Here is a 14,854-nt window from a genome sequence, read left to right on the forward strand (position 1 = left end):
TGAGTTCCCGTTTCTATACGTTTGGGCGCTCATGAACACGCAGTTTAGCGTCCGAAAACCTCAAACCACACACACACACACACACACACACACACACACACACACACACACACACACACAATTCAACGTCGATCATTTTAGTACAAAGTCATGAAACCACAGGCATGTGGCCCTTCAGATAACATTATTATAGGGAAAAAATCAACTTGAGGTAGTCAGAATTCCCCACTTGGTAATGCGAGGGTTAAAGAAATAACCGAGCATTTCCCAGGAGTTTCCCCTCTGGCTCAGGAATCGTGATCTCTCGCTCAGTACGCGTGTGTTGCCCGCTGCTGAGAGGCGCGTAGTAAAACTGGCGGTTGGCGGTGGCGGTGGCGGCGGCGGAGGCGGGCCATTTAACGAGTAAATAGCTGGCGGCGCCCGGCTAAGCCGCCGTAATGGAGGAGCGCCGAGCCGCGCCTTCCGTTTGCCTGTGACGCGGCGCTCGGGTCTGCTGCGGCTGCGGCAACTTGGGCAGGAATTAAAACAGTTTCACGGCTGGGCAGCGGCCTCGGGCCGCTAACCGGATTGGCGGCGAAGACTGCCTGCCGCGCTCTCCGCTCCGCCCCGCCTCGCTTCGATTGCCGGGAGGGAACGCGGGACGAGGCCGCCTCGGAAAATTATCATCCAGGCCGCGAACGCTAGGCCGATTACCGCCTTCTTTCTGCTCCCTCCCTCCCTCGCTGCCTCTGCCCGCGAACACGCGACAGGAAACTCCGCTTACGTCCTCGTCTCATATTTACGCCACGTTTACGTCTCATTATGGGACATCCCTGCTGAACTTCATCCTACACCTCCTGAAAAAAGAATAATAAAACAATTTAAAAAAATAAAGCACCCAGAAAACTCTGTCGGAAGTCAGGGTTGTTTCGTGCACGAACACATCACTGGCAGGTGTGTAAGTGACTCGAGTTGAAAATCTTTGCCGGCCGGTGTGGCCGAGCGGTTCTAGGCGCTTCAGTTTGGAATCGCGCGACCGCTACGGTCGCAGGTTCGAATCTTGCTTCCGACATGGATGTGTGTGATCTACATCTCTATCTACATCCATACACCGCAAGCCACCTGATGGTGCGTGGCGGAGGGCACCTTGAGTACCTCTATCGGTTCTCCCTTCTATTCTAGTCTCGTATTGTTCGGTATGCTTCTGTGTGGGCTCTAATCTCTCTGATTTTATCCTCATGGTCTCTTCGCGAGATATACGTAGGAGGGAGCAATATACTGCTTAACTCCTCGGTGAAGTTATGTTCTCGAAACTTCAACAAAAGCCCGTACCGAGCTACTGAGTGTCTCTCCTGCAGAGTCTTCCACTAGAGTTTATCTATCATCTCCGTAACGCTTTCGCGATTACTAAATGATCCTGTAACGAAGCGCGTTACTCTCCGTTGGATCTTCTCTATCTCTTCTATCAACCCTATCTGGTACAGATCCCACACTGATGGAAGTGATGTCCTTAGGTTAGTTAGGTTTAAGTAGTTCTAAGTTCTAGGTGACTGAAGATATCAGATGTTACGTCCCATAGTGCTCAGAGCCACTCGATAATCTTTGTGACGGATTGATCAGCCGCCAGAGTAGATTTGTGTCGAACTTGTTCAGTGTCGTTTCCACGCCTGGAATGATGTATGAGGCGTATTCCGAAAGTGAGGTCCGATCAGTCGCGAAATGGAAACCACAGCGAAAGTCCGATAAAAAAATGGTTGAAATGGCTCTGAGCACTATGGGACTTAACATCTATGGTCATTAGTCCCCTAGAACTTAGAACTACTTAAACCTAACTAACCTAAGGACATCACATAACAGCCAGTCATCACGAGGCAGAGAAAATCCCTGACCCCGCTGGGAATCGAACGCGGGAACCCAGGCGTGGGAAGCGAGAACGCTACCGCACGACCACGAGCTGCGGACAAAGTTCGATTAAGCGTTACATAGGTGTGTTGGGCAGTGTCTGTGGTATGTCTGCTGATAGCGTCACGTCTGTCTTTTCAGTTCTGAGCGCACAGTGATCACGTAAAGACGCCTAGGAAACGTGTCTCCTTCCAAGTATGAGTGGCCGTGAGAGATTTCGCCTGATCTGATGCAGCCTGCACAACATAACTGTCACGCATTTCCTTCTTCGTAACAGTTCTCGGCCGCACTCTGCAGGGCAATGAGAACGCCTCTGCAGCGTTGGTTACCAACTATATAGCCCATAATTGGCCCCCTCTGATTTCGATCTCTACTGAGATGAAGTGCTGGCTATTAAGTCAATGTTTTAGCACAGACAACGAACTGCAGATCAGCGTAGAGAATGGATGAAAAGTGCAGGCGGCTGCCTTCTATGACGAGAGTATTGGAAAGTTGATACAACGCAACGACAAATGTTTCAGACTGAGCGGCGACTATGTAGAGACGTTTGTGGAAGGTGTGGCTAACTATTGCAAATAAAACACTTTTGATTTTCACTGTGGTTTCCATTTCGCGACTTATCGGACCTTACCTTCGGAATACGCCTCGTACAAGGTGCCGGAAACAACGCCAGATGAGAGCCATATTGTGAGGAACGCGGAGATGCCATGTATTCGTGTAAGATGTCATTATCAACATCTGATACAGTTTGAAACTGAAGTCACCGTAGGTCTCTGCGTGGCCAGCGACTCGAATCCAGACTGGTAGCACGTTGTGGTGTGACAGACGGTTATGCCGGCCGCTGTGGCCGAATGGTTCTAGGCGCTTCAGTCCGGAACCGCGCAGCTGCTACGGTCGCAGGTTCGAATCCTGTCTCGGGCATGGATGTGTGTGATGTCCTTAGGTTAGTTAGGTTTAAGTAGTTCTAAGTCTAGGCGACTGATACCTCAGATGTTAAGTCCTATAGTGCTTAGAACCGTTTGAACCATTTCACAGACGCTGGCCCGATGTTCGACTGCACTAAAGTGTAAACGGGACCTGGCGCACTCGCAGCGAAGGCTCCGGCCACCACACTGGAGGATCGCGGTGCGTTACGCATAAAGAGCATCATAAATCCTTCACGATGGGCTTTGCATCTGGGGTGGATTATTGATCTCCCTGCGAATTTTTTGCTATCCCACACTATTTGTCAGAGACAAGCACCAGGCGGAGTATCGATGTACAGTCCCACGTACAAGTTACCATTCACACCGCAACGCAAACGGCCGCGTCTGCACTGGTGCCGTGACTGGGAAGAACGGAGCGTTCAGGAATGAGAGCGCACTGTGTTCAGCAGCACTAAGGATGACGGTAACAGGCGACTGTGGCGACGGCCTCGGGAGAGTTCTCATTCCTCCAGTGTTTTGGAGAGACACAGCATTTTAGAGAGCATCGCTCGTGCAAAACTCAGCTTGTCCTGTTCTCACATTACATACCGAGAACCATGGACGAAGGGCAACAGGCACACTGCAAACGTATAGATTTGCGGAAAGAATTTGTCGCGGTTCCCCATTCCAGGTTGTTAACGAAGGTAGAGCATGTGGAATAAGTTCACAGATACACTACGTGACCCAAAGTATCCGGACACCACAAAAACATACGTTTTTCATATGAGGTGCTTTGTCCTGCCACCTACTGCCAGGTACTCCACATCAGCGACCTCAGTAGTCAGGCTGAGTGAGCAAAATGGGGCGTTCTGTGGAAGTCACGGACTTCGAGCGTGGTCAGCAGATTGGGTGTCACTTGTGTCATACGTATGAACGGGAAATTTCCACACTCCTAAACGACCCTAGGTCCACTGTTTGCGATGTGATAGTGAAGTGGAAACGTGAAGGGACACGTACAGCACAAAAGCGTACAATCCGACCTCGTCTGTTGACTGTCAGAGACCGCCGACAGTTGAAGAGGGTCGTAATGTGTAATAGACAGACATCTATCCAGACCATCACACAGGTATTCTAAACTGCATCAGGATTCACTTAAAGTACTATGACAGTTAGGCGGGAGATGAGAAAACTTGGATTTAATGGTCGAGCGATTGCTCGAAAGCCACACATCACGCCGGTAATGTCGAACGACGACTCGCTTGGCGTAAGAAGCTTAAACATTGGACTACTGAACAGTGGAGAAACGTTGTTCGGAGTGGCGAATCACGGTACACGATGTGGCGATGCGATGGCAGGATGTGGGTATGGCGAATGCCCGGTGAACGTCATCTGACAACGTGTGTAGTGCCAACAGTAAAATCTGGAGGTAGTGGTGTTATGGTGTGGTCGTGTTTTCATGGAGGAGGCTTGCAGCCCTTGTTGTTTTGCGCGGCACTATCACGCCACAGGCCTACATTGATGTTTTCAGCATTTGTTTCCCATTGTTGGAGAGCAATTTGGGGATGGCGATTGCACCTTTCAACACGATCGAGCACCTGTTCCTAATGCACGGCCCGTGGCGGAGTGGTTACACGACAGTAACACCCCTGTAATGGACCGGCCTGCACAGAGTCCTGACCTGAATCATGTAGAACACCTTTGGGATGTTTCTGAACGCCGCCTTCGTGTCAGGCCTCACCGACCGACATCGATACCTCTCCTCAGTGCAGCACTCCGTGAAGAATGGGCTGCCATTCCACAAGAAACCTTCCAGCACCTGATTGAACGTGTGCCCACGAGAGTGGAAGCCGTCGTCAAGGCTAAGGGTGGGCCAACAGCATACTGAATTCCAGCATTACCGATGGAGGGCGGCACGAACTTGAGTCATTTTTAGGCAGGTATCCGCATACTTAAGATCATTAGTGTAGGTGAGCGGTTCGAAGACTTCTTAAATAACAGAACCCAGTACGTTGTCCTCGACGGCTAGTGTTCACCAGAGACAAGGGTATCATTAGGAGCGCACGCGGAAAGTGTGATTGGACGCTGTTGTTCTCTATGTACAAAAATCATTTAGTGGACAGGGTGGGCAGCACTCTGCAGTTTTTTTACTGACGATGCTGTGGTGTACGGTAAGGTGTCGAAGTTGAGTTACTGTAGGAGGATACAGGACGACTTAGACAAAATTTCCAGTTGGTGTGATGAATGGCAGCTAGCCCTAATTCTGGACACTGTAAGTTAATGCGGATGAGTAGGAAGAACAAACCTGTAATGTTCGGATACAGTAATAGTAGTTCCAGCTTTACACAGTCACGTCGTTTAAATATGAGGGCGTAATGTTACAAAGCCATTTGAGGTGGAAAGAGCGTGTGAGAACTGTGGGGGGAGGGGGGGGGGAGGAAGGCGAATGTGAGAATTTTAGGACAGTGTGGTTCATCTGTAAAGAAGGCCGCATACAGGACGCTGTTGCGACCTATTATTGAATGCTGCTCTAGGGTTTGGGATCCGTACCATGTCGTATTGAAGGGGCGGGCTGATAGAGTTGTTGCTGGTAGGTTCGAACAGCATGTAGGTGTTATTGAGATGCATCAGGGAACCAAATGGGAATGTCTGAATTACGGGCCTATGTCACTAACGTTGATTTGCAGTAGGGTTTTGGAACATACATTGTATTCGAACATTATGAAGTACCTCGAAGAAAACGATTTATTGACACATAGTGAGCACGGTTTCAGAAAATATGCTTCTTGTGAAACACAACTAGCTCTTTATACTCATGAAGTAATAAGTGCTATCGACAGGGGATGTGAATCTGAGTCCATATTTTTAGATTTCCAGAAGGCTTTCGACACCTTTCCTCACAAGCGTCTTCTAACCAAACTGCGTGCTTACGGAGTATCGCCTCAGTTGTGCGACTGGATTCGTGATTTCCTGTCAGAAAGGTCACAGTTCGTAGTAACAGACGGAAAGTCATCGAGTAAAACAGAAGTAATATCCGGTGTATCCCAAGGAAGTGTTATAGGCCCTTTATTGTTCCTGATCTATATTAACGACATAGGGGACAATCTAGGTAGCCGTCTTAGATTGATGATGCTGTCATTTACCGTCTTGTAAAGTCGTCAGATGACCAAAACGACTTGCAACATGATTTAGATAAGATATCTGTATGGTGCGAAAAGTGGCAATTGACCCTCAATAAAGACAAGTGTGAAGTCATTCACATGAGTACGAAAAGAAATCAGCTAAATTTCGATTACTCACAAGTCACTCAAATCTGAAGGCTGTAAATTCAGCTAAATACTTAGGGATTACAATTAAAATTAACCTAAACTGGAACGATCACATTGATAATATTAGGGGGAAGAGCAAACCAAAGACTGCGATTCATTGGCAGAACACTTAGAAGGTGCAACAGGTCTACTAAAGAGACTGCTTACACCACGCTTGTCCGCCCTATTCTGGAGTATTGCTGTGCGGTGTGGTATCCGCATCAGGTGGGACTGACGGATGACACCGAAAAAGTACAAAGAAGGGCAGCTCGTTTTACATTATCGCGAAATAAGGGAGATAGTGTCACAGACATGATACGTGAGTTGGAGTGGCAATCACTAAAACAAAGGCGTTTGTGGTTGCGACGGGATCTTCTCATGAAATTTCAATCACCAGTTTTCTCCTCCGATTGCGAAGACATTCTGTTGGTACCCACCTACAAAGGGAGAAATGAGCATCAAGATAAAATCAGAGAAATCAGGGCTCGCACAGAAAAATTTAAGTGCTCGTTTTTCCCGTCTGCCGTTCGAGAGTGGAACGGTAGAGAGACAACTTGAAGGTGGTTCATTGAACCATCTGCCAGGCACTTCATTGTGAATAGCAGAGTAATCACGTGGATATAGCAGGCGACGTTCTTTTCGGGAAATACTACTGAGAAAATTTACAGAACAGGCATTTGATGCTAACTGCCGAAAGATTCTGCTGCCTGCAACATACACCGTGCGCAAGGACCATGAAGATAAGGTACGAGAAATTATGGCTCATACGTAGGCTTACAGACAGTCTTTTTTCCGTCGCTATATTTGCGAGTGGAACAGGAAGGAAACTGACAAGTAGTGGCACAGGATACCCTCCGCCACGCACCGTCACTTGCGGAGTATGTATGTAAATGTAGACACAGCGGTGTTACGAGGCCTAGGAGAAAGTAAGGCCGCGGCGCGTACGTCACGAAGGTAGTCCTGCGCTCGCTCGCTCAATCAAATCAGCAGACAAACTACGTTTGTACACCTGTTAACTCGTAACTAGGCGTGTCCGTGCAAACGAAAACTGGATCTTCTACTGGAATCTGCTGTTATGGTGTAAGCTTATTTGTCCGTCGCTGACATAGAAGACCGCAAACCTTCTTTCCTTCCCGTCTGGGCAAGCTGTGCAGTGACTAGAGTACATGCAAAGCTTACTGGGGCAGGGTAAATGGTAGCTACAATGAAGTCGATAATTCGACTGTAATACTGGGGTTTTAATTTGATATTGCCCACAACTGACAGGATTTACACAAAAAAAAAAAAATAAAAAAAAAATAAAAAAATAAAAAAAAATAAAAAAAAATGTGAATCTCTTTGTCCACCCACACACTCCTGAGAACGGCACATTGGCAATTTGCAATTACGCGTCGTTATTACCGGCAGCTGCGTTGATAAATACTCGGCACCTCGCAACGATAACTTCTAGATCGAGAATATTAGGTAAGTTGTTGGAAGTGGTTAGGCGTTGGTGAAAATCTCGCTTCTGAGCACACAAAGAGCTCTAACCGCAGAACTCTGCACGGATCGTGTAATGCTGCGATACAGTCCGTATATCTCCCTTCGAAGACGATGGCCTAGACACCGTCTCCAAGTCCGTACCGCTCGATGGCTGAAGGCGAAGTTCCCACAATTCTCTCGTCTCCCACGCACACGAAAACGCGGCGGAAGGATTCTCAGTTTCGGTCAATGTCGAACGCTCTATCATCGGCAAAATCTCTACACTGAGATCTACATCTACATCTACATGACTACTCTGCAATTCACATTTAAGTGCTTGGCAGAGGGTTCATCGAATCACAATCATACTATCTCTCTACTATTCCACTCCCGAACAGCGAGCGGGAAAAACGAACACCTAAACCTTTCTGTTCGAGCTCTGATTTCTCTTATTTTATTTTGATGATCATTCCTACCTATGTAGGTTGGGCTCAACAAAATATTTTCGCATTCGGAAGAGAAAGTTGGTGACTGAAATTTCGTAAAAAGGTCTCGCCGCGACGAAAAACGTCTATGCTGTAATGACTTCCATCCCAACTCGTGTATCATATCTGCCACACTCTCTCCCCTATAACGCGATAATACAAAACGAGCTGCCCTTCTTTGCACCCTCTCGATGTCCTCCGTCAATCCCACCTGGTAAGGATCCCACACCGCGCAGCAATATTCTAACAGAGGACGAACGAGTGTAGTGTAAGCTGTCTCTTTAGTGGACTTGTTGCATCTTCTAAGTGTCCTGCCAATGAAACGCAACCTTTGGCTCGCCTTCCCGACAATATTATCTATGTGGTCCTTCCAACTGAAGTTGTTTGTAATTTTAACACCCAGGTACTTAGTTGAATTGACAGCCTTGAGAATTGTACTATTTATCGAGTAATCGAATTCCAACGGATTTCTTTTGGAACTCATGTGGATCATCTCACACTTTTCGTTATTTAGCGTCAACTGCCACCTGACACACCATACAGCAATCTTTTCTAAATCGCTTTGCAGCTGATACTGGTCTTCGGATGACCTTACTAGACGGTAAATTACAGCATCATCTGCGAACAACCTAAGAGAACTGCTCAGATTGTCACCCAGGTCATTTATATAGATCAGGAACAGTAGAGGTCCCAGGACGCTTCCCTGGGGAACACCTGATATCACTTCAGTTTTACTCGATGATTTGCCGTCTATTACTACGAACTGCGACCTTCCTGACAGGAAATCACGAATCCAGTCGCACAACTGAGACGATACCCCATAGCTCCGCAGCTTGATTAGAAGTCGCTTGTGAGGAACGGTGTCAAAAGCTTTCCGGAAATCTAGAAATACGGAATCAACTTGAGATCCCCTGTCGATAGCGGCCATTACTTCGTGCGAATAAAGAGCTAGCTGCGTTGCACAAGAGCGATGTTTTCTGAAGCCATGCTGATTACGTGTCAATAGATCGTTCCCTTCGAGGTGATTCATAATGTTTGAATACAGTATATGCTCCAAAACCCTACTGCAAACCGACGTCAATGATATAGGTCTGTAGTTAAATGGATTACTCCTACTACCCTTCTTGAACACTGGTGCGACCTGCGCAATTTTCCAATCTGTAGGTACAGATCTATCGGTGAGCGAGCGGTTGTATATGAGTGCTAAGTAGGGAGCTATAGTATCAGCGTAATCTGAAAGGAACCTAATCGGTATACAATCTGGACCTGAAGACTTGCCCGTATCAAGCGATTTGAGTTGCTTCGCAACCCCTAAGGTATCTACTTCTAAGAAACTCATGCTAGCAGATGTTCGTGTTTCAAATTCTGGAATATTCCATTCGTCTTCCCTGGTGAAGGAATTTCGGAAAACTGCGTTCAATAACTCCGCTTTAGCGGCGCAGTCGTCGATAACAGTACCATCGGCACTGCGCAGCGAAGGTATTGACTGCGTCTTGCCGCTTGTGTACTTTACATACGACCAGAATTTCTTCGGATTTTCTACCAAATTTCGAGACAATGTTTCGTTGTGGAACCTATTAAAGGCATCTCGCATCGAAGTACGTGCCAAATTTCGCGCGTCTGTAAATTTTAGCCCATCTTCAGGATTTCGCGTTCTTCTGAACTTCGCATGCTTTTTCCGTTGCCTCTGCAACAGCGTTCGGACCTTTTTTGTGTACCACGGGGGATCCGTTCCATCTCTTACCAATTTATGAGGTATGAATATCTCAATTGCTGTTGCTACTATATCTTTGAATTTGAGCCACATCTCGTCTACATTCGCATAGTCAGTTCGGAAGGAATGGAAATTGTCTTTTAGGAAGGTTTCTAGTGGTACTTTGTCCGCTTTTTTAAATAAAATTATTTTGCGTTTGTTTCTGATGGATTTGGAAGAAATGGTATTGAGCCTAGCTACAATGACCTTGTGATCACTAATCCCTGTATCAGTCATGATGCTCTCTATCAGCTCTGGATTGTTTGTGGCCAAGAGGTCAAGTGTGTTTTCGCAACCATTTACAATTCGCGTGGGTTCGTGGACTAACTGCTCTAAATAATTTTCGGAGAATGCATTTAGGACAATCTCGGAAGACGTTTTGTGCCTACCACCGGTTTTGAACAAGTATTTTTGCCAACATACCGAGGGTAGGTTGAAGTCCCCACCAACTATAACCGTATGAGTGGGGTATTTATTTGTTACGAGACTCAAACTTTCTCTGAACTGTTCCGCAACTGTATCATCGGAGTCTGGGGGTCGGTAGAAGGAGCCAATTATTAACTTAATTCGGCTGTTAAGTATAACCTCCACCCACACCAATTCGCACAGAGTATCTACTTCGACTTCACTACAAGATAAACCACTACTGACAGACACCAACACTCCACCACCAATTCTGCCTAATCTATCTTTCCTGAACACCTACCCAATCATCGAGTAGGTCATAACGCCCCTAGGCAAACTAAAGTCCCGTCCTCGCCATGTGTTGCCCAGCACACGTGGCTCCGGATGCCGGGCTACCCCCAAAAGCGCCGTATTGTCCCGCGTTTCCGGTGACCGCTGCCTGCCGCCCACAGCGGCCCGGCGAGCTACGGCCAGCTGCAGACTTTACATTACACAGTCCTCAACTTCCGATACTTTTCACCAAGGCTTTAAGTTAGTGGCTCAATCATGCAGACATGCAGGGAATACTGCTCGAGAGTGGCTCATATTTAACATAATTCAATAGAGCCATGATCTGATGTCCTTGCCAGTCCCTTTATTATTAATACTAATGTTGATGAGCTAACGTGTAAGTGCCCATGTCCTGGCACCTTACAATGGAATCTTACTGTTATTAGTCTTATAATGATGGGAAATCCATGGGCCTACTTATAATTTGTTACGGCTGTATTGGCATACAATAAAGTAAAATGATGCTAAAATCATTATTAGTTGCGTGAGGTACCACTTACAGCATGTAATGAGTACTGTTAAGCAGAAGAGACTAAATGCTATAAACAAGCCGTTATACCATTTATATCGAGTACTGTTCTTAAATTAAATTTTGCTGTAGAAATGTTAATCAGTAAGACTTCATAATAGCAGATTCCAGTGGAAGAAGAAATTCTCGTTAGTACTAACAAGCCCATCTGCGAGTTAACAGGTTTAGAAACTCATTTTGTATGCTGAGCAGTGCGAGTGAGCGAGTTCAGTCCTACCTTCGTGACGTACGCCCTGCGGCCTGTCTTTCTCGTGGGCGTCGGCGGTGTTATTGGTGACGTCATGCTGTGCGGAGAGGTCGCGTATTACTTGTGGTCCTACCTGGTGGTCACTGGCGCAACTCTGACAGGCACGTCACGGACGTGCTGGGCTACTTCACGTGTTCAGCTCTCAGGCGACAGTATCGCGGTGCCGTTTTCCATCAACAACACTCGTCCACACGTGGCAGATGTGTGTATGAACCGTCCGCGTGATGTTGAGGTACCCCCGTGGCTAGCAATATTCTCAGATGTTAACTTTAATTTTAATAATAAACAGCTTCAGTTGCACCGTTTATCTAGAAATTTACCTAGGTTTCAGTCGGGATAACCCAACCTTCTTCAGAATAACAGTATCTATCGTTTGCCCATAGTGCACATATCGTCAAGCTAAAACTACATATCTATAAATTAACGTCAGAATGTAAAACTTATCTGGCACTGCGTCGGCCCCACTTCGTGACCGCGATGCGGCAGCCACGAGTGCTGTACACTATAGATACTTTTATTCTGAAGAAAGTTGGGTTATCCCAACTGAAACCTAGGTAAATTTCTAGGTAAACGGTGCAACTGAGGCTGTTCGTTATTAGAATTAAAATGAATATTTATACAGTTGCTGACAGGGCCGCGAAATGTTGATATTTAAATTCTCAGATGTGTCCCTGATGAAAAGTGTGGAACCAACACCGATGTCGACTGCCAGGGTTGCGAACATCAGTTACGACAGCTGCGGGCCAGCTTGCCTCAGGAGGACGAACAATGGCTTTGTGATACCATCTTCAATAGAATCTGTGAACGCCGCTCAGTACACCCACAGGAGGCGCAACGCCGCACAAATACGTGGGCACGTACTGCGAATTTTTTTGTAGATTTGAATCGATTTTGTCATGAGTGCAGTAACTTCAAGCCACGAAGGTTCACTTCGCTTTCTCCTGCCCCTATGGATGCCTAACTTTGTAAGTGACACAGCGTATGCCTTGTGACAGGAAGTATGTACAAGGAATAGGTCTTGTAGTTACTTAATACGTCGACATAGGCGAACCAGAGTCATTCCCGTGTCAGCACATGCAGCAGTGCGTGAATCGCTCCCAGCTTTCTACAGGCGAAGCATCCAGAATGTCCAGAAGACTAACGTGAAAAGTATGCTGGTGACTGTATCAGAGTTGGGATAAGGAAGTAAAGATCAAAGATGAATATCTAGTTTACCATTGGTGCTTAGAACTTACTCCTTTAATGTTTTATCCATTTTCACGAACTGTACTTGTATATATCTAAATAATCAGCAACCAACTTGCATACAAGAAATTCAATTTGTTAAAGGATTTCAAGTAGCGGGTGATCAAAAAGTCAGTATAAATTTGAAAACTTAATAAACCACGGAATAATGTAGATAGAGAGGTAAAAATTGACACACATGCTAGAAATGACATGGGGTTTTATTAGAACAAAAAACAAACAAAGTATTGCTAGACGCGCGAAAGCTCTCTTGTGCGCGTCGTTTGGTGATGATCGTGTGCTCAGCCGCCACTTTCGTCATGCTCGGCCTCCCAGGTCCCCAGACCTCAGACCGTGAAAATTATTGGCTTTGGGGTTACCTGAAGTCACAAGTGTATCGTGATCGACCGACATCTCTACATCTCTAGGGATGCTGAAAGACAACATCCGAGGCCAATGCCTCACCATAACTCCGGACATGCTTTACAGTGCTGTTCACAACATTATTCCTAGACTACAGGTATTGTTGAGGAATGATGGTGGACATATTGAGCATTTCCTGTAAAGAACATTATCTTAGCTTTGTCTTACATTGTTATGCTAATTATTGCTATTCTGATCAGATGAAGAGCCATCTGTCGGACATTTTTTGAACGTTTGTAATTTTTTTGGTTCTAATGAAACTCCATGTCATTCCAAGAATGTGTGTCAATTTTTACCTCTCTATCTACATTATTCCATGATTTATTCAGTTTTCAAATTTATACTGACATTTTGATCACGCGGTATTTAGTACCCTTCTTCGGAACGTTATAACAATCGCATTATTTGCAAGTGTCAACAAGATGCATGCAGCATATTGGGTTACATCCACCACTACAATTTCGTTCCACTTCGGACTTGAAAAATCGGTTTTTAGTTGTCCTGAGGCCAAAACGCCATAAAAGGCAACAATAAAATCTTTTTTCATTTGTACCGAGGCAAAAAACCCGCATAAAAGCAATAATGAAATCGTTCTTTAGCTGGCGTGAGACTAACGTAAGGCACAGTTTTCTGCCACAAGTTGAAATGGCGAAACAGGATGTCTCCGTAACAGATCAGAATGTCCCAAGTGTGACATTCAAAAAGCGTTGCCCAACGGGTGCCGTCAATCCAGCTACGTTTGTAGTCGGAGGACTGAACACCACCTCTTTCAAACAATCACACAGCCAGAAGTCACACGCAAGATGAGATAATTTGGACGGCCAGGTTGCAGCGACATGACAGCTGATAATTCTAGCCTTTCCAAAATGTCTCTGCAGCACCGGCTTCACTGCCTGTGTAATATGCATAGGAACGCCATCTTGCATTAAAAATGTCTTACCCAGACATTGACAACGTCGAAGGATTGGAATGGGTTGGCGCGCAAAAGACTCTCACAGCATTTACCGGTGACGGTACAGGTAACAGGACATGCAGCCTTAATCTCCTCGAATAAATACGGCCCTACGATAACCGATGCCGTGAAGCTGCACCACACAGTCGCCTTTATACAACAAGGTGACACTAGTGCGGATTTTCCGTTGCCCATTGCTGTGGCCGCACGCTTCGGACATCGTACCGCCTGCTGCATAGGCATCCCACTTTACGCCCAACCATCACGGGACGCCTGCACCGCAGGGGGTATAGTCAACAGGAAAACCTACGTCGTCTGGTTTGTAAAACAAAGACTTACCGGCGGCCACAACACAACACACCACCAGGTCTCCAGCACCGGCCGACAGGGACCACTGCCAGCTCGCGGAGCCTGCAGAACAGGTTCATCTTAGGTCGCAGCTAGCCTAGGAACTACTTTGCTACGCCAGGCACGTGATCGCAAATAGTTCCGGCAGAAACATCCGGCGATCCGGCGACGCACTGCCAGCAAAAGTCAGTTCGATGCACCACTCGAAAGGATACAGAGCTGCCGTCCCGGCAGCCACAGCCAGACGCCTTTTCTAGCTGGCCGATCTCTTGGTATAGTCGACGAACCTCTTGACGTCGTAGAACACCTACTTCTACAAGGTTACCTAAGTGCACTTAAGTGCCTGGAAGAGGGTAGAACTGTTTCTGTTCGTTCCCCGTGAAGAGTCGGATCTTTTTTTATTATTATTATTTGTTATTTTGCATTTGTGCCGATCCGCATTTGGGGGTGAGTCTGTTGTTCTTTTGGATGTTGTGTTATTGTCTGGGTGAGTCCAATAAATTGTTTCCGGCCTTTTTTTTCTTTCTCTCGGATTTCTATTCTGCTAGTGCACATACTTCACCTATATTCTGAAATTCTGTGTACTGACGTGTCCTCTGTAGTGGA

General features: G+C 46.4%; 1 protein-coding gene across 1 annotated transcript in view; it reads right to left on the reverse strand.

The window, feature by feature from the left end:
* LOC126289597 (protein dissatisfaction) overlaps positions 1-14,854 on the reverse strand; it is a 166,434-nt gene that overhangs the window by 40,238 nt on the left and 111,342 nt on the right. The window contains exon 6 of the mRNA XM_049984903.1: positions 316-499. Coding sequence (XP_049840860.1) covers positions 316-499 — 184 coding nt within the window. The remainder of the gene's footprint in view (positions 1-315; positions 500-14,854) is intronic.

The sequence above is a fragment of the Schistocerca gregaria genome, chromosome 1 (assembly GCF_023897955.1).
Source record: "Schistocerca gregaria isolate iqSchGreg1 chromosome 1, iqSchGreg1.2, whole genome shotgun sequence".
Lineage (NCBI taxonomy): Eukaryota > Metazoa > Arthropoda > Insecta > Orthoptera > Acrididae > Schistocerca > Schistocerca gregaria.